Source organism: Rhinolophus ferrumequinum, chromosome 17 (genome assembly GCF_004115265.2).
Source record: "Rhinolophus ferrumequinum isolate MPI-CBG mRhiFer1 chromosome 17, mRhiFer1_v1.p, whole genome shotgun sequence".
NCBI classification, from domain to species: Eukaryota; Metazoa; Chordata; class Mammalia; order Chiroptera; family Rhinolophidae; genus Rhinolophus; species Rhinolophus ferrumequinum.
Window position 1 is genome coordinate 34,390,884 of NC_046300.1, and position 27,671 is coordinate 34,418,554.

At 41.5% G+C, this 27,671-nt stretch overlaps 1 protein-coding gene across 2 annotated transcripts in view; it reads right to left on the reverse strand.

Moving 5' to 3' along the window:
- The window catches only part of RYK (receptor like tyrosine kinase), an 82,248-nt gene extending 59,032 nt beyond the window's left edge, over positions 1–23,216 (reverse strand). Inside the window, exons 1-2 of one of the 2 annotated variants that reach the window (XM_033132982.1) lie at positions 22,785–23,216; positions 311–432 (exon numbers count right to left, since the gene is read on the reverse strand). In XM_033132982.1, coding sequence (XP_032988873.1) covers positions 311–432; positions 22,785–23,013 — 351 coding nt within the window. In that variant the 5' untranslated portion in view covers positions 23,014–23,216. The remainder of the gene's footprint in view (positions 1–310; positions 433–22,784) is intronic. The other variant, XM_033132981.1, reaches the window with a different exon arrangement.
- Between the last annotated feature and the right edge of the window lie 4,455 nt (positions 23,217–27,671).

The following is a 27,671-nucleotide window of genomic DNA, read 5'->3' on the forward strand; positions in this document are numbered from 1 at the left end:
CTCATTAGCAAATCCACATGTCCCCTCTTCAAACTAGATCATCCCTGTTTGCAAAGCCTAAAAGGATGTAAGTGGTTTGTCATGAGCTGGGCACATAAACGATGGCTACCTTCATTTTAAGACTTGAGTAAGCCTAGAGGAATAAGTTAAAGATTTAAAATACGAATGTGAAACGCCCCAGCACTGCTACAGCCTACACCACCCACTGACCCTTTGTACAGACGGTGGCCACCCTCAGGGTCCAGGCTTTGTCTCACCCTCCGGGCCGGGGCGGCCCTGTCTCGGCATCTTTGGTTGACCACTCTCTTACCTTGGACTTTGCGTGCCAAGTGAAGTGCAGAAAATTTGTCTCACTGGGTACTAACAGGTTAAAGGACAGAGCGTAGTGACTAATAAGGTCATTTCTCACATAATAAAGTTCTGCATCAAGACCTAGGAAAAAAAAATAGAGAAAAAAGAATTAAACACCTAAAATACTCTCAAGACATTAACCATCATCATTTGAAATACTAATGATAGAGTGAAAATAATACTGATGTACAAATGTACATCACAAATGTCTCCCACATGTGCTGGGAGACACTAGGAAGAACACTAGGTTTCATCAATACCAACAAAGATGAAGAAACTGGAGCTCAAAACAAGTAGTTATCCGGCTAAACATAGGTGTGCTGGAACCAGAACTCTGGTAGCCACCCCGTCCTCTGAGAGCCAATGCGACACTTCCTTTTGGACACCGTGCTTCTAAGAATAACACCTACAAATAAAAGCCCCTTTTGCCCACAAAATTGATGAATTATTAAATTCTTATTTCTAAGATCAGAGACAAGGCAAGATGTCTTCCATCAATTCCATTCAACCTTGTATGGGAGGTCCTGGCCAACGTATTAAGACAAAAAAGTATAAAGGCTATAAAGGATGAACTAAAACTCATTTTCAGAGATGATAGGATTATTTGTGTAGAAAACACTATGGACTCTAGTAAAATAAATTCCTGAATTTAGCAAAGTTTCAGAATACAAGGCCACTATTAAAAAAACAATTGTATTTCTATGTATTAGCAATAATTGGGACATAAAATTTAAAAATCGATACCATAACATTAAAAAATACCAGTACCTAGAAATAAATCTAAAAATATATAAGGCCTCTACAGTGAAAATTACCAAATACGGCTAAGAAAAATTAGAGATGACCTAAATAAGTGCAGAGAAACATTCTCTTAGATAAGCCTGAACATTAAGATGTCAAGTCTTTCAAATTGATCTATAGATTTAAAGTAATTCTAATCAAAATCCCAAAGATTTTTTTGAAGAAACAAATTATTTCTAAAATGAAATTTAAAAAACATTCCTGAACAAGAAAAAACAATGTTGGAAGACTCACATTACCTGATTTCACAAATGAAGAGCTAGTTATTAACACAGTGTGGTACTGACGTAAAGATAGACATACCTATGAACAGCATCCAAAAATAAACCCACAAATATAGGACCAATGAAATTTCAACAAAGGCACAAAGGCAGTTCTATTAAAAAGATGCTAAAGCAACTGGATAAAGAGATGGAGGAGAGGGAAATCTTGACCCCTATCTTACATATCACACAAAAACTGGACCTAAATGTAAAAGCTAAAACTATAAAGCTTCTAGAGGAAAACGTGAGTATCTTTACAACCTGGGGTAAGCAAATACTTCTTGGACGGGTCACATGAAACATGAAACAAAAGAGAAAAAAGTGATAAATTGGTTGTCACCACAATTTAAAACTTCTGTTCCTCAAAAGACATTAGGAAAATGAAATTCAAGTCACAAACTGGGAGAACATATTCACAACACATCTAAAAAAGAGACTTGTTCTTACTCATAAAAAAGAATGAAATCTTGCCATCTACAATACAACAATATGAATGGGTCAACCTAGAGGGTATTAAGTCAGACAGAGAAAGACAAATTACATGATTTCATTTATATGTGGAATCTAAAGAACAAAATAAACAAAACAGAAACAAACTCATAGATACAAAGAACATGTTGAGGATGCCAGATGGGAGTGGGGTTGGGAGGATGGGTAAAAAGGAGAAGCGATTAAGAAGTACAAATTGGTCATTTCAAAATAGTCGTGGGGGTGTAAAATACAGCATAAGGAACATAATGAATAATACTGTAATAACTATGTATAGTGTCAGATGGGCACTAGGTTTATCGGGGTGATCACATCATAAATCATGTAAATGTCTAATCACTATATTGTATACCTAAAACTAATATAATAATGTATGTCAACTATAATTGAAAACTAAAAAAATTATTAAAAAAAAGACTTGTTTCCAGAATAAAGATCTCCAACAAACCAAAAATAGAGACAATCCAATTAAATAAAATGGGCAAAAGATGTGAACATACATTTTGTAAGAACAATAAGTGTACGAAAAGGTACTCAACATCATTAGTCATCAGAGAAATACTAATTAAAACCACAATGAGATTCATTTCCATCCACAAGAAGGACTAAACGTTGGCAAGGATGTGGAGCAATTGCAATTCGCATCCGTTGCTGGGAGCGTAAAAAGTGCTCAACTACTTTAGAAAACTGGCAGTTTTTTATAAAGTTAAACATGCCACTACTCTATGACCCAGTAATTCCACTCCTAGGTAGTTATCCAGAAGAAATGAAAACACATGTCCACAAAAAAACTTGTATGAGAATGTTGACAGTACTTACTCAGAATAACCAAAAGGAAACAATACAAATGTCCATCAATAGACCAATTGTGGTATATTCATACAATGGAATACCAATGAGCAATGATGATAAACTAACTGTTGAGACTTTGTAACAAAAGGGATGGATCTCAAAGACTGTATGAGCGAAAGAAGCTATACACCAGAGTACAGACTATAGAATTCTATTTATATCAAGTTCTAGAACAGGCAAAACTAATTTATGCTGGTGGAAATCAGATCAGCTTGGTTGCTTGGGAAAGGGGTGGGAGGGAGACTGGTGACCTGAAATGCAAAGGGGCACTGGGGACTTCCTGGAATGATGGAAATGATCTCTTTCTAATTGGAGTAGTGCATGTATTTTCCAAAATTCAACCATCTATACACAGTTTAAACCTGCCCATTTCATTACATGTAAAGTTTACCTAAAATTTTTAAAAGGGGGGGGGAATGGGTAAACAACAGTTTTCCCCTCCTTGTTCTAAAAGCCTGAATACAGTGGTAAAACAAAAGGATCAAGACAAATGAGATCTGAGATCTAATACTACTGTCAGTTTAATGTCCACTGTGTTTTATACAGTATCTTTTTCTTCATTTTGGAAACTTTTACTATTTAAAAAATTTTAAAACGCTTGCATACCACAGAATGTTACTAGCACTAACATAAGTCTTATAAAGAAATAATCTTAACTTCCGAATTTAAAGTTTAAACATCTTTCACAGGGAAATAAAGAACCCTGGTCCTAATAAATAATAGTTATAATGTTATTACTGGTAATAACAATAGTATGCAAATATTTAAGTTTTCCCGACACAATTCAAAGCCTCAAGAAGATCTAGGCGTTCTGTAAATTCAGCTCCCTTCAAGCTAGATGAAAAAGAGCTGTACACAGAACAGAAATAAAGAACAAAAGGCGAGCACATCCTCCAGCCACACACACACTCATTTAATAATTTGTGGTTTAAGTCCTACTTGAAATTCTCTGAATTCTTACCTCCCATGAGACTGAGGGATACAGTCAATTCTTTGCCCAGCATCCTGGGGACATCTGTTCTCCCCAAACTGCTCAAGGTCTTTCCAGTCCTACCAACTCAAACTCTACACGGAAACCACGGTTCCTAACTAGAAAACATTCCCTTGGAACACACATGAGCAACTTCACAACCTTCTAATTGAAGGCTGGGCAAGGACTGGTGTCTGTAACTTTCTCAAGCTTTTAAAACCTATTTGGACTTCAACTTTTGCTGGCATGCTTATTACCTGGTCAGCCATCCATGACCCATTCTCTTCAATGACCCTTTTCTATACTGTCGTCCCCTAAGGCCCCGGTGACTTCCAAGGACCTCATCTTCTTGAAGCATAGCTGGCCCCATAGAGCACAAAGGGCCCATTCTTCCACCCTCGGGGGGCACTGCCCTGGATCCCTACGACCACTTCAGATGCCTGATTCCTTGAGTATCCTTATCAGAAGGCCCACTTCCGTTTAGGAACATGCCATCAAACTACGCCACCCTTTATTCTCCCCAGTATCTTAGCTACGTCATTCATTAAGGATTGTGGAAACAGTTTATAAAATTTCTATACATCCTTATCCGGTGACTTATTATGGCAGACTGCCAACGTCCTTGAGACCAACCCACACTCAACCTGTCCTTCAATATTCCTTTTATTCTTCAACAACTTTCACCCATACTAAAGCTATCCATTTCTACGGACAGTAGTAATATGTAAATTATTCCAAAATCTCAAACTGTAATATCTCAATAGCTAGCAGCTCCTCAGCTCCTTCCCTTTATTGTTATAACAGCTATTCTCGGGGCTCAGAGTATCTCCAGTGTCCATAATCCTCTTGTTTCTCCCACTCTTGTCTCATTTTCTTCTCACAGGCCTCAATCCCAATTACTTCAATTACTTACCAGTACCCTCGACTTTCTCCCCACAGCCTACGTGAGACAATGATACCCCACCGTGAAAACACCCAATCTTGAATTGACTTGACTCCCCTACTTCCTGGTGCTATAACTGAAGAAGGCTGCATAATCCTGGATGAAGCCATTGCCACAAATGAGAGTCACTACAAAACCGTAACGTCCATAATTAACAAATAAATTAATATTCATAAGCTGCTGACAGTTTGGAGCCCTGTGGCCCATATCTGTAAACACTTACTGACCACCAAAATAAACTGAAAATTTGAAATTCACTACCCTCTGAGGTACTGAAATTGTAATACAATCGTTAAACACAGTTGCTGTTTTCTGACTACAGATTTTGAAAACTTTTGTTTTGAAATGGACATTCTTTATTAACTAAGGTAGTGAATTCCTGGTTAAGAAGGGTTTGAATTTTTTTCAAATAAACCATGAAAATGAGATTCACCATTTTGCCAATCAAACGAGCAAGTACAGTCTGTTCTGTCATAAGACAGGTTCCTGTAACACCAATCAGCTTATAAATGGTTAGTAAATAAAATAACAAAGCCAGTATAACAGAATATGTCAGTTCACATTTGAATTTTCCCAGGCAAGGGGAACTGGGAAAGCAGGTAAAGAATTATAACTTTCAGTGGGAAAGGAAAAGAGTCCCACTCAGTTCAGCTACTCCCAGACAGGCACCCCCTCAGCCCTATTTTAAGAAAACTGAAAATGGGCCCCAGAAGCCAGGGCCCCCTCCTCAGAGGAGCACTACCAGCCTCTGCGTGGTTCCTGGATCACAGCAAGCTGCATTTCCTCTTGTGCCATCTCTATAAGCAGCCCCACTGGCTTAGAAAGCTACTTTTATCTGCACTATCTCAACACCATGCAAGCCAGCAATTTCCATCCTATGTTGTTTTAATGTCTTTAACTCTTCTCTGAGGCAGCCCCAGCTATTAAAAGTGGTTTGACTGGGCTGTCCAAGTCAGCTCACAAGGTACCAATTATGTTTTTGTTAGTACTTGGTTTGAAAATCACAGAGGTCTTGAGTGGTTTGCCCTTAACCTTGTTTTTCCCATAAGGCCTGTTATTTTTAGTGAATAGGCAATCTTGAAGGGTATTTCTTAAGAATGTATTTGATGCTGTAACAGAAACACTTATATTCTTAAATATAATACTGAATGTTAGGCAGGCTATGGCAAGCAAGCAATTTGTGAATATATATCAAAGGTTTATAAATATTTATACTCTTTGACTCAGTAATTCCACTTATGAAAATCCATTCTAGGGAAACCAAATACAGATACAAACTTTCAGGTGAAAAGATATTAATCAAAATATTTAAAAGTAAGGAAAAGAAACAATGTAAATGAATGACAACAGAACAGTGATTAATGAACTATAATGCATCCATAACAGAGAACAATAGTTTTCAATAACTTTTTATTTAAAAAAGAGGTGGTACCCTAAGCCAATACATCCCTTCAATCAAATCCCTTCTTGTTCATCTATGTGACACACTGAGCTTCCCCTCTGAAGATAGGTTTTAACTACCAAAAAACTCTGGAAAAAACTATGACGCCATGAACAGGAGTGTTACAAATAAATTTTAATGAACTAGGTTTTGCTTAGAATGTAACACTAAAAAACAGGCAAGACACAAACTGTATAATACAGCAAATTTTTAACAACGTCTGGCACCTATAATAGATCATCCATACAACAGGTGATAATAAATGTCCAATGAATTAAAGTTAAAAGTAAATGTGTACACACCGTGTGTGTGCTCTGTTTCTCAAAAAAGAAATACCAAAAAATATTAACAGTGGTTGATTATGAATAGTGGATTATGGGTTATTTTTATTACATGCTTTTATTTTTTTCTTCTCTTAAATTTTATATGAAAGCTAAGTTAAACTGGTCAAAAACATGTTTAAAGAAATATACATACAGCTATAGCAATTAACTAAAGAAAAATCCAATTACTGCCTAAAATAATCCATGTAAGAGTTACAGAAAACCTTTAAACAACAAAACTCAATTAAAAAGTCACATTGGTAAAGGTAAGATCTTTGACATATTAAGATTAACACTAGTAACTATAAATTATGTAATGACTAAAACATCTCCAACTTTTCCTTAAAATACCCAGATATACTGAAAGGTAAAATTTGGCAAAGCACTATGAACTGAAAAGAGAAGATCAAAGTTTGGCAAGAATTTCCACAATCAACACTGACAACAGGGCTGAAACAAGAAAATTCTTGGACTACCCATGCTCGCTATCTGAATGAGAATAGCATGGGAAAGAAAACCTAAATAAATAGAAAGACAGTCCATCTTCATGGCTTGGAAGACTTACCTATTATTAAGGTGTCGAGACTACCCAAAGGGATCTAGAAGTACTATCCCTATCAAAATTCTGTCTTTTTTGCAGCAATGGAAAAGCATGTTCTCTAATATGGAATTGAAAGTGGCCCCCAATAGCCAAACAATCTGGAAAAAGAACACAGTTGAAGGACTCACACTTCCCCATTTCAAAACTCACCACAAAGCCACAGAAACCGAAGTAGTGTAGTACCAACATAACTACAGAGATGTAGACCAAGGCCAGAAATAAACCTATTAATATTATTTCTAGCCAATTGATTTTTGGCAAGGGTGGTAAGACCATTTAATGGGGGAAATAGTAGTCTCTTCTACAAATGGTGCTGGGGGAAGTAGATATCCACAGGCAAAACAATGAAATTAGATGCCCATCTCACACTAAAAATAAAAACTAATCAAAATAGATTAACAATCTAAATATAAGACCTAAAACTACAAAACTCTCTTATCAGAAAACATAGGGGTAAATCTTCATGACCTTCGATTTGGCAATGGATTCTTAGATATGGCATTAAACGCATAAGCAACAGAAATAGTTAAATTGAACTTCATAAAAACTGCATCAAAAGACATTATCAAGAAGGCGAAGACAACCTACAGAATGGAGAAAACTATTTGCAAAGTATGTATCTGATAAAGAACCATTCACAATGTATAAAGAACTCTTACAACTTAACAAAAGAAAACACGATTAAAAAACGGGCAAAGAGACTTAGGCAGATTTTTTTTCAAAAAACATATACAAACAGCAAACACATGAATACATGCTCAACGTCATTAGAGAAATGCCACATTGAGGTATCACTTCATACCCACTAGGATGGCTTTAATAAAATAATAAAATTTTAACAAAACAAAACAAAATAGAAAGTGTAAGCGAGGATGTAGAGAAAGTAAAACTTTTGTATACTGTTGGTAGCAATGCAAAATGATTCAGTCACTGTGAAAAACACTTTGGTGGTTCCTCAAAAAGTTGAACATAGAATTACCATATGACCCATAATTCCATTCCTAGGTACATACCCAAAATTGAAAACAGGTCCTCAATCAAGTACACATACACGCATATTAATGGAAGCGTTATTCATAATTGTAAAAATGTGGAACTAGCCCTATTGCCCATCCCAGATGAATGGATAAACAAATTGTGGTCTATCCACAGAATGGAACATTATTCAGCCATAGACAGGAATGAAGTACTGATACGTGATTCAGTGTGGATGAACCTCCAAAGCCTTATGCTAAATAAAAGAAGCCAGGCACAAAAGGTCTCCTATTGTATGACTCCATGTATACGCAATATCCAGAACAGGTAAATCCATAGAGGTAGAATGCAAACTGGTGGTTGCCAGGGGGAGAGAAGGATGAGAAGAAAGTGCATAATGGGCAAGTCTTACTTTAGAGCCATGAAAATGTTTTGGAACTAGACAAAGGTGGCAGTTGTACAACAAAGTGTATATACTAAATGTTACTGAACTGTTCACTTTAAAATGGTTAATTTTATGTTATGTGAATTTTACTTCAACAAATTATGATTTTAAAAAAAAGAAAGAAAGAAAAAGAGCTGTTCCTTGCCCCATAAATGGGGGAGTGTAGTAAAACTTGTTTCCAGTGACTAGAAAGGATTATGGGGAAATTATCACCAGAGTAAATGAGGTTTCAGTTAAACTGAAAAGATAAAGCAGCACTGTGAAGAGTCAGAGGAGACCTCAATACAGCACTGGAGCCCCACAGGACAAAAGTGAAAGGGCCAGCAGGCAACAGGACGGGGCAGGGGAAGCCGAGTGGGGGAGGCTGGAAAGGGGCTCTGCTGGAAGGCAGGCAGGAACAAGAATGGACAGCCACGAACCGAAGAGGTAGCATTTTGTTATCAGAATGCACAGAACTTTTCTCTTCTAGCCTAGGATGAAAAACACTTCAGTTGTTCAATTCCCATTATCAGGCTTAAATTTCTCACTGCCAATTCAGCAAAGCAGGAATTTTCTTCTCTTATTAGAAAACACGTTTGTTCATAATTTTAAAGAACCCAAAGTCCAAGCTGAAAAACCAAAATTATTCCTACAAAACGCTCAACACCCATCAAGAAAAATTCTTTTTACCCTAGACAATCTTAAGTTCAAACTTAATTCAGGCCTGTGTTCTACATGACCTGGACTGTCTACCTCAAGTTCAGATAATGCAATAGTTCAAAAACTTTTCCAAATGATTTTAACAGTTAACTACTGGTTTCCCAAAGCTACAATGGTTGATTAGTGTCAGTGAGCAAATATATCCCTTTACAAAAAGAGCCACCTTTACCGGCACTTAACAAAATACATTCCAGGAAGTTGTTTACATGTCTGCCTTCCCCACTACCTTGCACACCTCACCAGCAGAGCGGGGGGCTTAGTACTGGTAGCTATTCGAATGTTAGATGCATGAACGCTGGCTGTTGATAAAAATCAACTACATCAAAGATGGATTTTGATGAACTGGATGAAATGATATTTTTTTAAAAAAAAATCAAATCAGTTAAGGCAAGAAAATAAAAGTGATGTCATGGAAAGAGAACTAAAGCAGAGTTTTTACTAATAAGTGGCTGAGTGACCTTTGGCAATCAATTATTTAACCACCTTCTCCAGGCATCAATTTTCTCAACTATAAAACAAGGGAGGGAAACCAGATGATGTGACAGTCCGTCCTCGGCCACAACCTTCTCTTTTCCTATGATGTCATTCACGGCTCCCAAAAGTCAGCCAAATCTCTATTATTCAATGATTACCATCCACAGCTTCCAAATGCTACTCAAGCTTATATAAAAAATGCATTTAGTCAAGATAATCTTCCAGGATCTGAGGACAGTGTAGTATATGAGCCAGAGAAAAAAAGCCAAAATCACTTACTATGTAGAAAACCATTAAATGCTCTATATTTTAATCAACGATAAAAGAAAATACAGAGTTCTGATTTCAAATTTTCCTAGTTTATGGAAGCTAACAAGCTGAAGTAGATATAAGAATCAGTCCAGCAGAATCTAATAAATCTAGCTACAGTCAAATTATACCTAGAAAATTAACTGAGACTGAATATTTAACGACATCATCAGACAAGGAATTTACAAATGTCAGACTGTAGGAAAGGGGCATTTCTTCATAATTAAAAAAGGAAAAGCACATAAATCTTCTTTAAACAATAATCTTGCCGATTAAATAAGATTTTTCATGTAATCCTCTGTTCATTCCGCACTTTCCTATTTTTCTCATGTCTTGGTAGATCTGGGTTGAAGTGTTTATATGTACAGAGAGAGAGTATAAAAAGCATTGAGTTTTTCAGAGAAAGAAGACACGTGTGACGGGCAACAGAAGACAATGTGAGTATGCCGCCCTCTTCCACCCCTTTCTCCAGGATGCCTCCACTTCTCCCACCTAAGACTGGCCTCCTCAAAGGAAAGGCAAGCGGGCCCATCTTTTTCGTCCCTGAGAGGTGACCAGGGAGTCAGCTTCAAGGAAGGGAACCTCCTGAACCTCCCAAGGGACAGCCGGGCATCCGTAGTCACTGAGCGCCTTTCCTCATGTTGCCATTCAGAAAAAGTACATGCTATGTGGTCAAAATCATAGCTCACTTAAAAACAGTCCACTGGAGCGGCTATCAGTTACCACTGCTTTAACAAACCAAGAACCAGGGTGCAAAAATCCACTTACTAGGCATCTCCCCACCACTATCCTGCAGAGACTGCATTTCAGATAAGAGCAGCTTGCACTGCAATCCATGATCCCTGAAAAGGGAAGCCCAGAGCTAACCACCACAAATGCTGCGCTCAGGTTTGCCTCTCTAGTACCTGTGATGATGTCACCTCTGGGAGAAATTGTGTGAAGTCAAAGGAAGAGTATGGTCACCTTTGATTTCAAATGCATGATTCAGATGAAAATACTGTCATCTAAACAAAATCCATAAATGAATTCCCCCAAAGACGTGATGTGGACCACAACTGAGAGATGTTAAAGGGGATTCCCAAATCCTATCCAAGGATAATAAGGAACAAAAACATATCCCATAATTTCCAGTGCTACAGCATAAAATAAGAAGTATGCCGTTCGATAGTGCCAGAATGTTCCAGTATCTGGTAAAAAGGTACTCTGGAAAATCATCTGTCATTGGCCCTGCCCTATTTCCAGAAGAAAATGATCTGACCAGCTCATACAAGCATCGCAGGCTCGGCCCTATCAGAGAGAGGGGGTCATTTACTCCTAGTTTGACAGTCATCATTCAACTTCTCTCCTAGCCAACTCCTAACAGGAACATGTTCTCCATCTCAGTCAGCAGTGGAGGCTGCTGGTAACTTAGAGGTGGCTGTTCTGTCCAGGGTCTCAAAGCACAAGGGGAAACTCACACACATCACTCCCCCTGCCAGCAGCAGGAAGCACTGCGAAGTGCTACCTGGGAGTCCAGTTCCAAAGCTACCTGGATTCTTTTCTCAGGCAAGTCACTTAGCGCTTTACCAGAATTTAGTTGCTTGAAGGCAAGGATTTTTACGTGTTCTTCACCGAAATATGTCCCAGGCCCCTATAACATGGCCTAGTATACACTCAAATAATTGTTCCGTGAGTGAGTGATATATGTTGCTAGTGAAGGCAATCAATCAACCATGTTGTATCAAAATGAACTCTCTTTCTAACATTCTACGATTTGGGTATTCATCCAAAAACATCCCCGACCAATAACTAAAATAAATTGTTTTGAGGATTATGTAGCATTTTCATATACATGACAGCAATTGCAATAACAGACATCCTGTTGTTGGTTGAAAAGCATCTCATCTTATATATAAGGAAATCAACACTCAGAAACATTGATTACTTGCCTACCCACGTATAGCAGAAGGAAGAGATGGAATTAAAACTCAGTATGCAGACTCCAAGTCCAATATTGTCCCACACCATGATATATGTGTACCCATCCATATTTGTGTACATGTACAAGCACACACACACAAAACTTAGAACTTTTTCTTTAAATTGGACTAAATTCTCTCCTTTAACAAATAATTTAAGGAGTTAAACAATTTCTGAAAAGATGCAAACAAAAAGATAATCCTTGGCCATTTCTCCTTCTGGACAAGACAGAATTAACAGGACAAGATTAACCCTCTCATCTGAAATAACAACAACAACAACAACAACAACAACAAAAGACAGACAAAATATATGAGTTCAGAAAGACAAAGACAGGCAGAGTATGCAGGACAAAGACCCAGAGAGTAGAAAGCTGCAGAGTGAATTTCCAAGATCTCCAGTGTTCATCTGAGTACTGCTCCGAGCAAGGACAGGAAAGGACAAAAGGTAACCGTGTCCAGCACCTACATAGGATCTGGAATATCACCTATTCCCACCAGCCAGACTGAAAAAACCTCATGGTTCACAGGTCACTGGAGAAAGTACACAGAACGGTCTTGACTTAGCCGTGGGGAATAATTAGCCCTACAGTGAGAACTGCGCCTGTCCTAGCTAACAAGTCTTAAAAGCAAGACCTGAAAGGATCAAACTGTTTCCAAGTAACTTAACTGAGTCCCAGAACAAAAGCCAAGAGTGTTTATCCAGCACACAGTAGGGAAAATTCACAATGCCTGCCATCCAGTCAAAAATTACCTGGCATGCAAGATATGGATGGATGGATGGATGGATAGGTAGAGAAAAATAGAGAGACAGAGATAGATATATAGATATATACCGTGTTTCCCCAAAAACAAGAATAAGCCCCAGTTAAGATCGTTAGCCAGACATGCATTTAGTACGTTATGACAATGTTCCAGAAGAAGAGGACATGACTGTATTTGAAAAAATGTAGATTGTTGTACATGAAAAAATAAGACAGTCCCTGAAAATACACCCTAATGTGTCTTTTGGAGCAAAAATTAATATAAGACCCGGTCTACTTTCAGGGAAATATGGTGTAAGACCCGGTCTTACTTTAGGGGAAACACGGTAGATAGATACATATCGTGTTTCCCCGAAAATAAGACCTAGCTGGACAATCAGCTCTAATGCGTCTTTTGGAGCAAAAATTAATATAAGACCCGATCTTATTCTACTATAATATAAGACTGGGTATAATATAAGACTGGATCTAATATAACATAATACCAGGTCTTATATTAATTTTTGCTCCAAAAGATGAATTAGAGCTGACTGTCCGGCTAGGTCTTATTTTCAGGGAAACACGGTGTGTGTGTGTGTATATATACATATATAGAGAGGGGGGGGGGAGACAGAGAGGGGGGGAGAGAGAGAGAGAGAGAGAAATAGACAGGTGGATGATACATAGCTACATAGATTGAAACCAACCTGAAACTAGCATGGATGTTAGGATTAGCAGACAAGAACAATGAAACAACTTAAAACAACTATTATAACTGTAACCTGTATGACCAAAAATTAAATAGAGACATGAAAGATATAAAAAGTCCCAAATCAAATTTATGAGATATATGAGATACACGAGATGAGAAAATACACTGGACAGAACTGACAGCAGGTTAGGCATTTCAGATGAAAAGATTAGAAATTCTATTTCCCAGCTTTTCACTATTGGAAAAGGCTTTTGCCAGAATCTCTCTTGACTACTTCACACATCCTTTCACTGTAGGGTGGACCAAGTCTCCTGAGAGACCACTACGTGCCAAGCCACGAGGTGGCCTTGATGCAGTGGGGGAAAGCAGAATGTGGTGGGTATAGTGGTACAGGTTTGTCTGAGAGCAGAGCTATGGAAGCCAAGATGGGGAGTACCTTACCCTGAAAGGGGAGTTTAAGGGTCAGAGACTTGGGAAAATGAGGCAACTTCAATGAAAATAAGCTATTAAAAACAAATTTATTTATAAATTCAGTTCACTTGCCCTTTTGGATAATAACCTAGCAGACAACGGGAAATGATCAAGAGAATGATGACTCCAGTAAAGTACAAGATAGTGAACACAAACTAAAAGTGACACATTTATTTATTCATTCACCAAACTTTTACTGAACATCTACTACATGCCAGGTACTGTTTTAGGTGCAGGGGATATAGAGTAGAACATTAAAAAGGGACTCTACTCAAAGAGAAGAAACTTTCCTATTCAAGGAGATAGAAATAACAAAAGTATAAGGTGCTTAAAATAAAACAGGGTGATAGAATAGAGTGACACTGGGGACCAATCCTAAAGAGGCACGGCTCTCTGAAGAAGTGGCATTTGAAGCTGAGATTTAGAAGGCTCTGGACGTACAAAGATCTGGGAAAAGCACATGAGGCAGAGCAATCATCTAATGCAGACCCGAAAGTGAGAAAGAGCTTGGCTCCAGAGGAACTAAACACATGGTATGGCGGGGCACAGGGGTAAGACAGGAAACTGGTGGCAGGCAAGAGTCTCTGTATAAATATTCATTTATAAATCAGGAAGATCTGAACAGCTTTGATATTTGATATTTACAAATTACTGTTAATTTCTTAGGTGTGATAATGGTTATTATAAATTTTTAAAGAGTCCTTATCTTTTAGAGATACATACTTAAAAGTTTTCCAAAATTGTATGTCTGCATTTGCTTCAAAATATGGTATTTATAAATATGAATATCCCCTCCACAGGGGAGGGGATTTTTTAGGATAGTAAAACTATTTTGTAGGATACATGACACTATGCATTTGTCAAAACCCATATAACAGAGTGAACTTTAATGTACACAAAATTTAAAAAATTTTTTAGGTCAGGAAATCCCAGGATGAAATACAGAATGTAACAGATGTCCCCTTCCAAAACCAGCTTTTGTGGAACTCAGATGTACCCATAAGCTTTCCTCAGGGTTCCCTGCAAAGCCCCCGAAGCCTAAGAATCCCTGGCACAGTATATAGAACTTAACTGGTGTGGGTATCTATGCCTTTGTCTAGCAAAAGGCCCTAGGGGTTTTGCAAAAAAAAGGTTGAGAACCACTGACATTTCTCTTGCTGGCAACTTCCTAGCTAAAAACTGCATTGCTATTACTCTTAAACCTAACGGTAATATCTCACTGCGACCATTTGGATTCCCTGCAAGGACATTACTACACAGCCACTACCACAAGCAAGTAATAAATACCACCAGCGAATTTTACAACTCTGAAAGATTCAAAGTTGTGACAGGTACCAAAAAGGAATAAAAAAGGGAAAGGTGGAAAATTATGTCTAAGTTTCCTTTACAATAATATCTTTTTACAATACCATATTGCATTTCATCTAAAGCGCACCATTATTTTTTGTGCCACTAAGAAAGAAAAACAAGGTGTCAATTGTCGGCCGACAACCCACTGATTGTAAAATGGTTCTAATTTCAGAGATGTTCAAATGTGGGAAAAAACTATACATCTTCTAATCAGTGAAACACGGCCTTCAAAGGCTCACTAGCTCAGGCTCATCTCAGACGTCCTAAACACATTGCTCAGGGTCGGTCTAGGAATCTATTTCGTTTATGCCCTTCAGATGATTCGGACTTTATCTAAAGATAAGTAAACTGCTAACCTTCAGAAGCAGCACAGTAGGGAAAGCACGCACTCTGGAGTCACATAGCCCCAGACGTGTCTGTGACCTCCAGCAAATTCTGTCATTTCCCAAAGCCTCAGCTTTGTCTGTAAAAAAAATGTCAATGCCATCTACTTCCTATGGTTGATAAGAGAGAACACATATGAAGTACTTGTACTAAAACACATGTATTTATATAAGAACATATTTATTTATAGGACATATTTCTCTTAGAAACAAGAATGAGACCTACGGAAGTAGTTTTCAGAAACATTCCACCACTCAGCCCTGTCACTGGCTAGGCACAGGTAACAGAACCTTCAGTGCCAAGTGTCTGTCACGTACCGCAGCCATACACGTGCGTTTGTTTGGGCACGTCACATTTTAAGAGGTCCTACACAAATGAAAGCTGTTAAATAACATTTTGATTACAAATATTATACTTGATTTACATCAACAAGGATAACACACAAAAAGCATACTTCTAAGTGTGATACAATTTCAGAGTAGCTAATGGCTCTGTTTCATGCCCAAGTTTTTGTTTTGTTTCCTTTTGCTTTAGTATGAACAGCTGGCAAGTTTTTTTCAGAACACTGGCATAACTGCATTAAATCCCCAAAAGTAATGTTGTGGAACTTCTCAATTTAGGGTCCTCAAAAAAATACCTACATGTTTTCATTTGTTTCTAAAGTGACCCTTAAAATCCAAACAGTATTTTAGGCAGCACCTTCAGAACTGACGAGTCCCCTCAGGATGTGACTCACAGGGGACAGGTTTAGCTATAATTGGATAGAGTTCTCCCACATGTGTAGCATGAAGAAGAAGAAAAAACTGAAAAGCCACAATTGCACAATGTCCCAGCCTTGCTCTCCCAATGAAGAACACATGGATTCCAACTGATGCTGCGTCACGGCCACCAACCCCACCCAGAAGGCCCAGGGTTAGGAGTCTGCTGCAGAGTGCAAACCCACCTCCACCAGCACCCCACCTCCTCAGGGCCTGGACAAGGGCAGGTTACGCCAAACACATCTGCAGAGAGGACACCCTCAGAGTCCTCCCCCACCAAGCACTTGGCCTGAGGTTTAAGAGGAAAAAGAGATGCTGGAAGCAGAGGAACACATGGCTCATCTCATTTTTCTTTCCCTCAACCACTTCCCAAAAGAAAGAGTCCTTTGGTTCAGCTGCCCAAATCTGAAACCCTCCCTTTTCTTTAACCCTCAGGTCTCCACTGAATCTCCAAACTCCCTGCAAATTCCTCACAAATCCATCCCAGCCCTTCAACTGCCCTCGCTGATCCCTCGTATCACAAAGCTGACTCTGTCCCATTTCCCAGATCCTGCTTTTCTGTCTTCAAGCTGCCCTGCTCACTGGGGTCAAAGCTAGCTTTTCCATACGTCCGTCCTAACTGTCCCACTCTCCTGTTCTAAATTCTTCAACAACTCCTCAGTACTCGTAAGATATAAGTTCCTAATCCAATCTCAACCTACTTCCCAGCTTTATCTTCTACCACGCTCTGGCTCTGCCAATTTTTCTCAGCCACATTAGACTTTTCCTACTCCTTGATTTCACACACATCTGCTTCCATAGAACTGCGGCTTTGTTCATGCTATTTTCTCTGCCTGACATGAAATGTTTGTTTCTCTTCTCTGCCTATCAAACTCATCCTTCAAGATGAGGCTCAAATGTCTCCTCTTTCCTGGAACATCTTTCTTAAACGCTCTAAGCCTTTCTCCTGCCCACCCCCCAGCCCCCATAGCCAACAGTCATCACTCTAACAATAACTTATACCAATCAGCAGTGTAACTCTTATCTCAGTGTCATAGTCATGGATATAACATAACAGTCTCCCCTACAAAATTCTCAGTTCCTTAAGAAAAGGAATTTAATAATTTTGAACTGACATTTTCTACGACAATATATGGTACTTGGTTGGTCTTCAAAATGTTTTACTTGATCGATTTGGGGAGCAATGATCCCACCTAGGACTGACCTGATTTTAATAAGATGTGAGCAGTGTTTCAGTCTTCCGGGGGCATTTATTTTAAGAGAGAAGCAAGTTACCCAAAGTGAATTTCTAACTGGTGAGAGGCAGTCTATTCTCAGGAGTCCCTCTGACACCTACAGATTCCCTATCACCGCCACCACTGCGGCCACGACCAGTTTATACCATCGCCCCCACTCGCCAGCATTTTATTCCCAAACCCATAGCACTTCCCCAGCCACAATATCACAATATCACAATACCACTTAAGCTCTGGACTTAAGGAATTCAGTACTATCAGAATTATCAATTAGAGAACACGGGAGGATGCATAATGGTCCAGTCCACAAGCAAGCACCAGTGGCAGGCTTGCAGCCCCTACTCCTTGTGTATTTCGATTAATTGCAGCTCCTCCGGCCCTGACAGAGGCAGCATGAATTCCAGACTCAGGCGGGACTGAGTCAAGGCCTGATGCTCTCCTCACCACCAAAGGGATCCAAATCAGAGTCCTCACCAGGAAAATGAGAAAATGGATGCCCAAAATGCAGCTTGTTAAGAAAAGTAAATGAGAGCAATGAAACAGGGCCTGGGGACACAGGAATGCCACCGAGATGAAAAGCTCCCGAAGCTTTTGGAGCCTCTGTACGGATGGGCTTCCGTAAGGACTGTATGCCCCACTACCAAGGAACTGGGCTGGTTACGTACCTATTTCAAGCCAGTTTCTTCGTCTATAAAATGGAAGTAAGAGTACATACCTAACACATGGATCACCTTTCCTTTGTGCCTGACACAGGCAAAAGATTGTCACATGTCAGCAAAAGTGTCACCTAGTACTTCACATACCACTACTACTCTAACTTTACAAAAAAACTGCCAAATCCCACCAGCTCTTCAATAGTCAAAGCCCCATCCTAACTGACATTTACACATTGTGAAATGACCACTAGACTTTATCCCCATTTCCTCCCAAAACGCCTCTAAAATGATAGCAATGAAATCTCAAAGACATTAAACCACAAAGACAAACAGAAAGAGAAAGAAGACAACAACACATCACACATTGAAACAAATTTCTGCAAGACGGGAAGTAGTCAAAGGAGTGGTCACTGCTCCTCAGAATTCCTGAGGGGTTGAGCCCTGGAGCCACCAAGGGCCACCAAAGGCCAGCCTGAAGCTCAGGCCTGACAAAGGGGGAGCTTCTGAAAGGGATATTCAAACCAGTTGGGTCCCCAAGTCCAGCACGCGACTCAAAGTTTTTCCCGAAGAAAGTGAACCACAGAGGCAGGAGAACTATAAACAGAACTCAAAATCTACAGCCTGAAAGGTGGCACTCTCCATCCCTCCCAATGAAATAACTCAAACTCAGGCAGCTGGTGTTTCACCAAGAACAGAAGAGGCAGGAGATGGGAGGTGTCTTCTCTGCAGACACTGACTAGTTTCAAAGATGTGAAAGTGCTGGTATGTGGGGTAGACTCCCAATGAAAAGCCCACCTGCACCCGAAAGGTACTCACTAGACCACCAGCACACACACACACACATGCGCTCTCTCCCCTAATCAACTTTTCAGCATCTTGCACTTAATTACAGACGGCCACGGATCACCAGATATTTGTGATACAAACAAACATAAAAGAACCCTGAAATTAATAGGCATCCTGGAGGAAGCAGAATATTAAAAATATATTAAACATGTAAAAAAAAATTAAATACAACATAGACACACACCTCGAAGATAAAACATCCATAAAATAAAACTAAAATGTTTTAAATAAAAGCATGGAAGACAAAATTAAGAAAATCTCGGGGCAGTCGGATGGCTCCGCTGGTTAGAGCAGGAGCTCTCAACAACAAGCAGAGCTCGTTGTTACAAGGTTGACAGTTCAATTCCCCCATGGGATTGTGTTGCACCCCCTGCAACGAAAGACTGAAAACAGCAACTAAACTTGGAGCTGAGCTGCACCCTCCACAACTAGATTGAAGGACAACAACTTGGAGCTGATGGGCCCTGGAGAAACACACTGTTCCCCAATATTCCCCAGTAAAAATTAAAAAAAAAAGAAATTCTCCCCATCTTCCTACCTCCAAATACAAAGACATACACGAGAGGCAACATAAGAAAATCTGAAGGTCAATTCCAGGAGATTCAATAACCAAACAACAGACATCTCCGAAAGAAAAAATAAGGGGTAGAAAATTATCAAAGAAGTAACAGACATTTTTGAAAACTGAAGGATATGAGCCCTACATTGAAAGGGCCCACTAAGCAAGACGGATGACGGACAGACAGAAGGAAGGACCCACAAGAAAAACAATCCTACAGATTAGAATAAAGATGGAAGATTCTGGAGGAGCAAGTCTCTAAAGAGGAAACCAAGTGGAACTGATTTATGATTTGATGTATTACCTGGAAAAATATCAAAAGGCATTTAACATATTTCTTGGAGTATTTGAGGGAATGTACCCTAGATACATAAAAAAAAAAAAAAGAAACAAAAAACTTTAAAGGCAATTATTTGCTCTAAGAAAATAGGAAAAGAAAACGTAATCATGGGTCACGATTTAACTCAGAAGCGAGCAATAAATATATACATAATAATGTAAATACTGACTGCTGGTTTTACCAAAAATGTTATGTAACTATACTGGGGATTTAGGGGAGAGATGCGGGCAAGCAAGTACTCAGGTATAATACTAGGAAGTCAAATGCTTATTCTACATTGATTTAGAAATATGAAAGTGAAAAACAAGAAAAAAAGAAAACAAACAGAACTAGTTTAAGATAGTAGCTTCCACTGGAGAGTAGGGCCTGGAAGATAAAAAGGCCAAAGACAGGAGACTGCTGTTTTTCACTTTAAGCCTTTTAGTACCATTTGTTTTCTAATAAATTACGTGCACGTATTCATTGCATTAAAACAACTTATTCTCATATCAAGGGCAATTAGTTCAATTTATAAAGTTGTCACTATCGACTTCATTTATAAGTTTCTTACTTGGAATTCCAAACTCATTGTCTTAGAAATATTATAAAATGATGGTTAGTTTCCCAAGTCAGCTTTCAGAAAGCATTTAACCCATAAGAATACAAAAATATGGTACAAAGTATTATTTCAAGTAGTTTTAAACACCATAAGAGTTTCTGTGGGAAACTGCGTTCTGAGAACTCAGGACGCCTGGTATACACCTCAGCCCTACACACCTGCTCTTCCCCACACAGAGGTGGCCAAGGAATACTTTAAAGGTAGAAGGTACCAGGGAGATGTGAGGGGATGGAAGGAGAGGACCAGGGTCTGGCAGGATGGAGAGTGGAGAGACCTACAGTCACAGGTCAATTCTATTTGCATTAGAGAAAACAGTGCTGGAGGTTCCTCTTGCCCCAGAGATGTCCAAGGTTGATCAGTGAGGCAATCCTCTCTCCCTGCTCCCAACATCCCATTCCTGGGCATACACTGGATGTTCATCAATCAGGTAACACATATATCATTTCAAGTATTAATCAGCAATTGTTATTTTTCCACCGGGCCATTATCAAACTGCTATAGTATAAACAATACCTTCATTTCATTCAAGAAAACTTTGTGGCTTATTTCAACATTGTTTGATTTAAAAAAAAAAAGGATAAATTATGTGACCTTGAGCAAGTTACTTAAAGCCTTACTTCCCTCATCTCTAAAATGGGAATGATGATTCTTACCTCACTGAGTCACAAGAAAATTAGAGGAAATGATGTTTATAAAACATGTAGGGGCAGGTATAGGGCAGGCACTCAATCAATGTCAGCCTGTGGTTGTCTTGTCCCCTACCCCCACCAGATTGGTTTGTTACATGTAAACAAAGTCACAAGTTATATACTCTTTTAACCAAAAAAAATTTACAAAACCACGCATAATGCATGAATACTTTTTGAAAATTAATGTGATATCAGTCGATTTATAAGCCTTCAGTATTTTTCCTAAACCTTAGTCTTATGTGCCAAGTACTAACCCAATTTGCAGTTTTAATTCAGCTAAACTAAATTCAGCTGATTCAGCTAGACTAAAAGGGATTAGGAATGGCAGGACATTATAAAAACATAGCATTCTTCTCTGGTTAAGGACTACAAACCCATATATGTAACATGTCTAAAGAGTCTGCTAAAAGCAATTCCATTTCAACAATTGAGACCACCTCAACAGACCTCAAGAAAGTCTTAAAACTTTTAAAAAAATAAAACTGACCGATAATGGATCTTAAAGAGAATACTTTTTCCCCTCAAAGACTCAGATGCACCACAAATCTCAGATGAAATAAAGGGATATTAATACACAAAAGAAAGTAAATGCCTAGGTATCTGCAACTACTGAAGACTTACCGTTTGGGGCCATTTCTATCAGACCTTCCTCCACGGTCATTTCCAGAATCTACAAAGTCCCAACAGGAGGACACCATTATTTTTCAAATGAATTCTCCAAACGACAAAGCTACTTAAGGAGAACAGAACTGATCCATAGCCAAGTTCTCTTTTCCCTACAAGGTATTCAAAATAGACGAGTGGCCTAGGAATACAGGATCAGTCCAAGCTCCAACACATCCCAGACCAGAACCAAAAAGGTGCTGAAAAAGCTAAAAGGTTCTGCTACCTGGAGATTCCTCACTGTTGAAAAGTATGCTATCGGTCGCAAGATTTGGAGACTTGCCGCGAACATGTCGTGCCCTTATAACCTCTCTCTCATTTAAAAAGTAAAAGAAAGCAGGATGACCAGAAAGTATGAGCTCAGTAGCGTGGCCTCTACTGTGGCATCCAAACCACCGCCAGGGATTTGCAGGTTTAGTCCACAGAAAAGAAAAGGGCGATTTCCAGGCATCCAAAATTCCGGGCCCTGGAGCGGCACGCATAAGAAGGGTCAAAGAAAGTTGGTGTGGCAGGGAAGAAAAGTTGTAAGGTCGCGGGACTCTAGGGTGCAGGGTGAAGGGCTGAAGAGGCTATATGGAGGATGGACGAGGGTGGATCCCGGTCTTTCGCAGCGGCCGAGGGGTCCCCCGGGCAGCGAGCGCGTCTGGGGGGAAGCCAGAGGGCTGACCACGGGCGGGGGCCGGGCAGGGACCACACCTCCCGGCCAGCACAGCAGGCAGAGGCCGGGCCCGTAGACGACCTCGGGCGCTGGGACGGGATGGGGAGCGCCGGGGGCCGGGGAGGGGACCGGCCCACGGTCCACAGCGCGCTGACTGGGCCGCCGGCGGCCGGAAGCAGCCGGGGCCCGGCCCGACCTGCCCGCCCCGGCGCAGACGGCCCCACTCACCGATGAGCCGGCGCACCTCGTCCTCGCTCAGGTAGAGGCTCACGCTGGGCCCCGCGGCCACTGGCGGCAGCGCCGGGGGCCGCGGGGCCGGGACAGCAGCGGCGCCAGGCGCGGGCAGCAGCGGCAGCAGCGCGAACAGGAGCAGCAGCGGCGGCGGCGGGGCCCTCAGGCCGCGGGCCCCCGGGAGGCGGCCCCGGCGCGGCGGCCCCAACCGCGCCGTCCCGCGCATGGCCACCGCCGCCGCCGCCTGGAAGAAGCGTTGGCGGCCCGCCGCGCCGCCGCCGCCGCCCACCCCCGGCCCCGAGCCCCTCACAGCCCCGAGCCGGGGGCGGCCCCCCAGCTCATTGCGCCGCCGGCCCGTGGCAGCCGGCCGCCGCTTCAGACCGCCGGAGCGCGCCGCCGCCGCCGCCTCGGCAGCATCGTCCCCTGCTGGGGGCTGGCCGTGGAGGCGCGCCCGTGCGCGCCGCCGCCGCCCCAGGAACGCGCACGCACGCATCGCCGGCTCGGTGCGGGCAGGGGCTGGGCGGAGAGCGCTTTGATTTTAAAGTGCAGCCGCCGGCGAAGGGCTCTCTGGTCACCCTCTAAAGGAGCACGCCCCCGCCTCACGTTGTCACCAGCCTGCTGTTTGCTTCTCTATTGTCTGTAACACCCCAATCCGGCGGAGAATGCGGGCAGGCAGGCCCGCTCCGCTCCTGCAGCCCAGTGGGCTCCCCAGATCCTGGGAAATGCCGCACTGGCTGCGAAAGAGAAACTTGCTTTCTTGTTTACTTAGAAAATGGAGAAAAATAGCAATCACCTTTTATCCCACCATCGGAGGTCAACATTAAGATTTCTCTGTTTGTTCTCATGCATATATACTCTTCATTTATTCTCTAAAAAGATCTTACTCAGCAAACTTTAGTAACCTATTGTTACACGTTACACACTTTTTTTTTGCAATCGTTCTGTGTCCCTATTATCAACCTGCATCTGGAATTGTTAGCCTGTGGTTTTGTCAGGCTTTGGCAACCCCCCCCCTTCTAAAATGTAACACTGAGTGCAAAAGTGTGTCTGTGCCTCTGACTGTGTTTGTATCTGTGTACATCTGTCTATGTGTGCTGTGTGTATGCTTGAGCACACACAGAGAAGTGGCATGTACATATCATCATTTGTCCTAGGGAGTCCCTTTCCCCCAAAGAGATTAAGAATCATGGATATTCCTAAATTATAGAAATGTCTAACCACTATACTGTACAACTGAAATTAATGTAATATTGAATGTCAACTGTAATTGGAAAAAAATTAATTAAAAAAAAGAATCATGGAAACACCTCATCTTTTCTAAAGGCAGCTCAGCGAGGTCATGAGTATACCCTCGGGCCTCCTGACTTGTTTATGTGAGCCACCCACCACCATCACAGTCAATTTTACTCCAGGTGCCCCCTCTCTCTGTGAGACTTCCAAGGGTTCCTGTCTGACCCAAGTCACCTCGCCCCTACGGGCAGGTCCCCCACCTGACCCAAAGACTCCCTACGCCGGCTCCTGGGGAAGCAGCTGCTCCCAGGTCAGGCAGCTTTCATGCACAGTTGCTCCACCACTGTGAGGCCCTAGGAGGTGGTTATTTTTATCCCCTAAGGAGGTGAGGAGGAAGAGAGATGTTGATGAGGCCCCGAGTCCTAGAACTTCATTTTCTCTTTCTCCAGTGAGAGGGATGGGTTCTATTTAGAGATAAGCTGTTCTCAACTCATCAAGCCTTAGCCCCTCAACACAACTATAGGAGGAGGCTAGGCAGAGTATGAGAGCTGAAGAAAAAGTCCTTCACCAGAGACGAATCAAAACCACAAAGGTGAGCAAAAATATTTCTGTTGAGGCAGCCACTGCTACCCCTTAGGGGACCAGGGTCCTGTCAAGAAGGGCTTGGGGCTGAGAATGTGCTGTGTGAACAGAGCTCCTGTGGGGACAGAGTCCCAGAGAGCAGTTTCCAGGCTCTTGGCCTCATGTGGAAAGGTGCTGGCTCGGTTATTAGACGGCCATCAGCTGTAATCAGATGGCCAAACACTGTGGCTGGCTGGCCATCCGCTGTTACTGGTTAGCCATTAGCCACTAATACAACTGCCGTGGCTATGCTAGGGGGGGTTGGTTGGTTGGCAGATTGCGGATCGTGTGGATCCCGCTTCCTGTGTCTCCAACCCAGCCGCCAGCGAGAATATAGCGGTATGACTCCCCTACCTATGGCTCCTTTGGTGTTCCTTTTTGGCCTCACCATATCCTGCACGGGACCAGAGACCCCGCATGACAGCTCCCAATTCAGATAGGAGGCATTTTTTTTAAAAAAAGATGGCATATTCCCTGCATTTTTTTTAAATGGCTCATAGTCCGCAAGTAAGGAAGCTCTTGTCTTCAAGGCAATCTCCTCTTATCAGTGATTTCTTGAGGTGGTCTGTGATGGAAACACAGCAGAACTGTCAGTCAGGCTTGTCAGGGTTCTGGTACTTGTTAATTGTGTGACCTAGGGAAAATTATTTAAACTCTCCAAGCCTCAGTTTCCTCAGTCACAAAATCGGGTGATAATGTCACACTCATGAGCTTTTACAGGATTTAATTGGAGAAGATGTGAGGAAAACACCTAGCCTGACTCTAGACTGGGTGAGTGTCACACCCATAGTTATTATTATAATTAATTCCTTACCTCTAATGACCACTTCCTGGAAATTTTTATCACCAGTAACCTCCAAACAAACAGTTCAAACCAGGGATTCTCAAGAATTTCATTCAATACAGCATCCAACGTGGCCCAGAGCCAAGCGCAACACATTCCTGCGAGGCATCATGCTTGGTACTGGGACATGGGTGAGCAAGGTATTTCTTTGAGGACATACCATAAACAAATGTTAACTGCACATTTTCATCAGTGCTAAGAAGCAAAAGTTAGTGGTTTTCAAAGTATGGTTGCCAGACCAGTAGGATTCTCACCTGAGACCTTGTAGAAAGGCAAATTCCTAGGCCCCACCCCAGACTAACAGAAGTAGCAACTTCAGGGGGTAGCAACACACAAAGAAGTGGTATGCACATTTCATTATTTGTTCTAAGGAGTCCCTGTTCCCCAAAGAGCATCACAGGCCTTCCAGGTGATGCTGGCCATTCTGTCAAGAAAATCTCAGCTCTGCTATCTCTCCTCTAGGTTATTGCTGTTGTCACCTCCCTGGCCTCCCTGCTTTCCCCCTTACTCCTTTAGTCTGTTCCCAACACAGCAGCCCAAGCCATTTGGTTAACTGTCAGCCAGATCATGTCACTCCCTGGCTCTTAGACTACCAATGGCTCCCTAACTCATTTAGAATAAAAGGCAAGGTCTTCACAAGGTATCAAGGCAGCGCTCACTCTCCATCTTCCTCTCTTCCCTTCTGATCTTATCTCCTCCAGTGCTCCCCCTACTCAATTAGCTCCTTGCTGTATTTCCACAGCAAGGACCACAATAGCTTCCTTGCTGTATTTCCAACACACCAGGCACAATCCTACTTCAGGGCTTTTGCACTGCTGTTCCCTGTACCTGGAATGCTCTTCCTTCTGACATCCACGTGGCGTTATCTCTCACATCTTCAAATCTATACTCAAATGTTAACTTCTAAATAAGATTAAAATTGTGAACTTCCCAACGCTTTAAATTCCCAGAGAAGGAACCAGTTCCCAGACTCTCCTGTCTCTGCAGGGTACTAAGTTTCACACATGGGTCCCTGGTGGAGTCTCCTCTCCCTCCCCCACCAAGGTGTGGGTGGCAACTTTTCAAATTTCCCAATAAGCCTCAGGGTGAAAGTGCTGGGAAGCCCTGACCTCAGCTTCTTGAGGTTTCTTTGCCTAGAGGAAATGAATGCCACAATCACTACCATACTCCACGCACTGTCCCCACTTTTGGTTTTGCTTGTCACTGTGGTTGACCTTATTCTGCTCCTCAGGAGTCAAATTTCAGAAGGCCTGGAAAATACCATCATCAGGATTTGCTTCACTACTCCTAAAAAAAGGCAAGCCTTGAGCTTGAGATGCAGCAGGGTAAGTGAATGGGAATGTTGGGAGGCGACAGGTACAGGGGTGAGGCCTCAGGGAAAATGGAAATCACTGGGCTGTTCCATGCACAGAGTCTGATGCCCCACTTAGAGTCCCAGCTCCGGTCCTCAAAGACAGACATGCAGCTCAGAGAGCTCTGGAAACAAATCCCTAACCTAGGCTATGCTCACTCGGCTGGGGGAGGGATCCAGAAAGGGGTGGCTCTAAGTTCTGAAAACAGCACCTTCCTTTGCAAGGAGCAGTTGGGGATGCTGCCCTGTGTACCATAGGGCAGTTGACCTTTTAAAACGTCTCTTTCCACAGGAGTATATTCACCCACTGTGTTGTGAAGGAGTCAAGAGGCACAGAAGTACGTGGAGTAAAACATGAATATCCTCCTTGACACAAACTATCCTCTCTCTCCCCCAACTCCCAGTTGGGTGTATGTTTTTCATCCCTTTCTGTAGATATTTACCTACATACACACACATTTAGACATGCCACTATATGTGTGTGTGTGTTTATTCAGTTTTACAGAGATGGAATCATACAAAAGGAAATGGGACTACATGATTTGCTTTTTTTCACTGATCAAAATAAATTGAGGTTTTGAGGATGCTTGTCTAACAGGTAGACAGAGAGGCACGGGTATGGTGTTCTTTGCATTGGGGTGTTCCATGCATGGAGTCTTATTGGATGGACCCTAAAGATTTTACAGTTCTGGTGTTCGACTGCACATGCTTGCACAAGCTTCTTTGTGCACATATGTATGTAGACAGGTCGATTCTCAGAAGTGGGATTGCTGAGTCAAAGGGAGTTAGGTTTCCACGTTGACAGACCGCTTAATTGCCCTCTGAAAAACTTTACCAA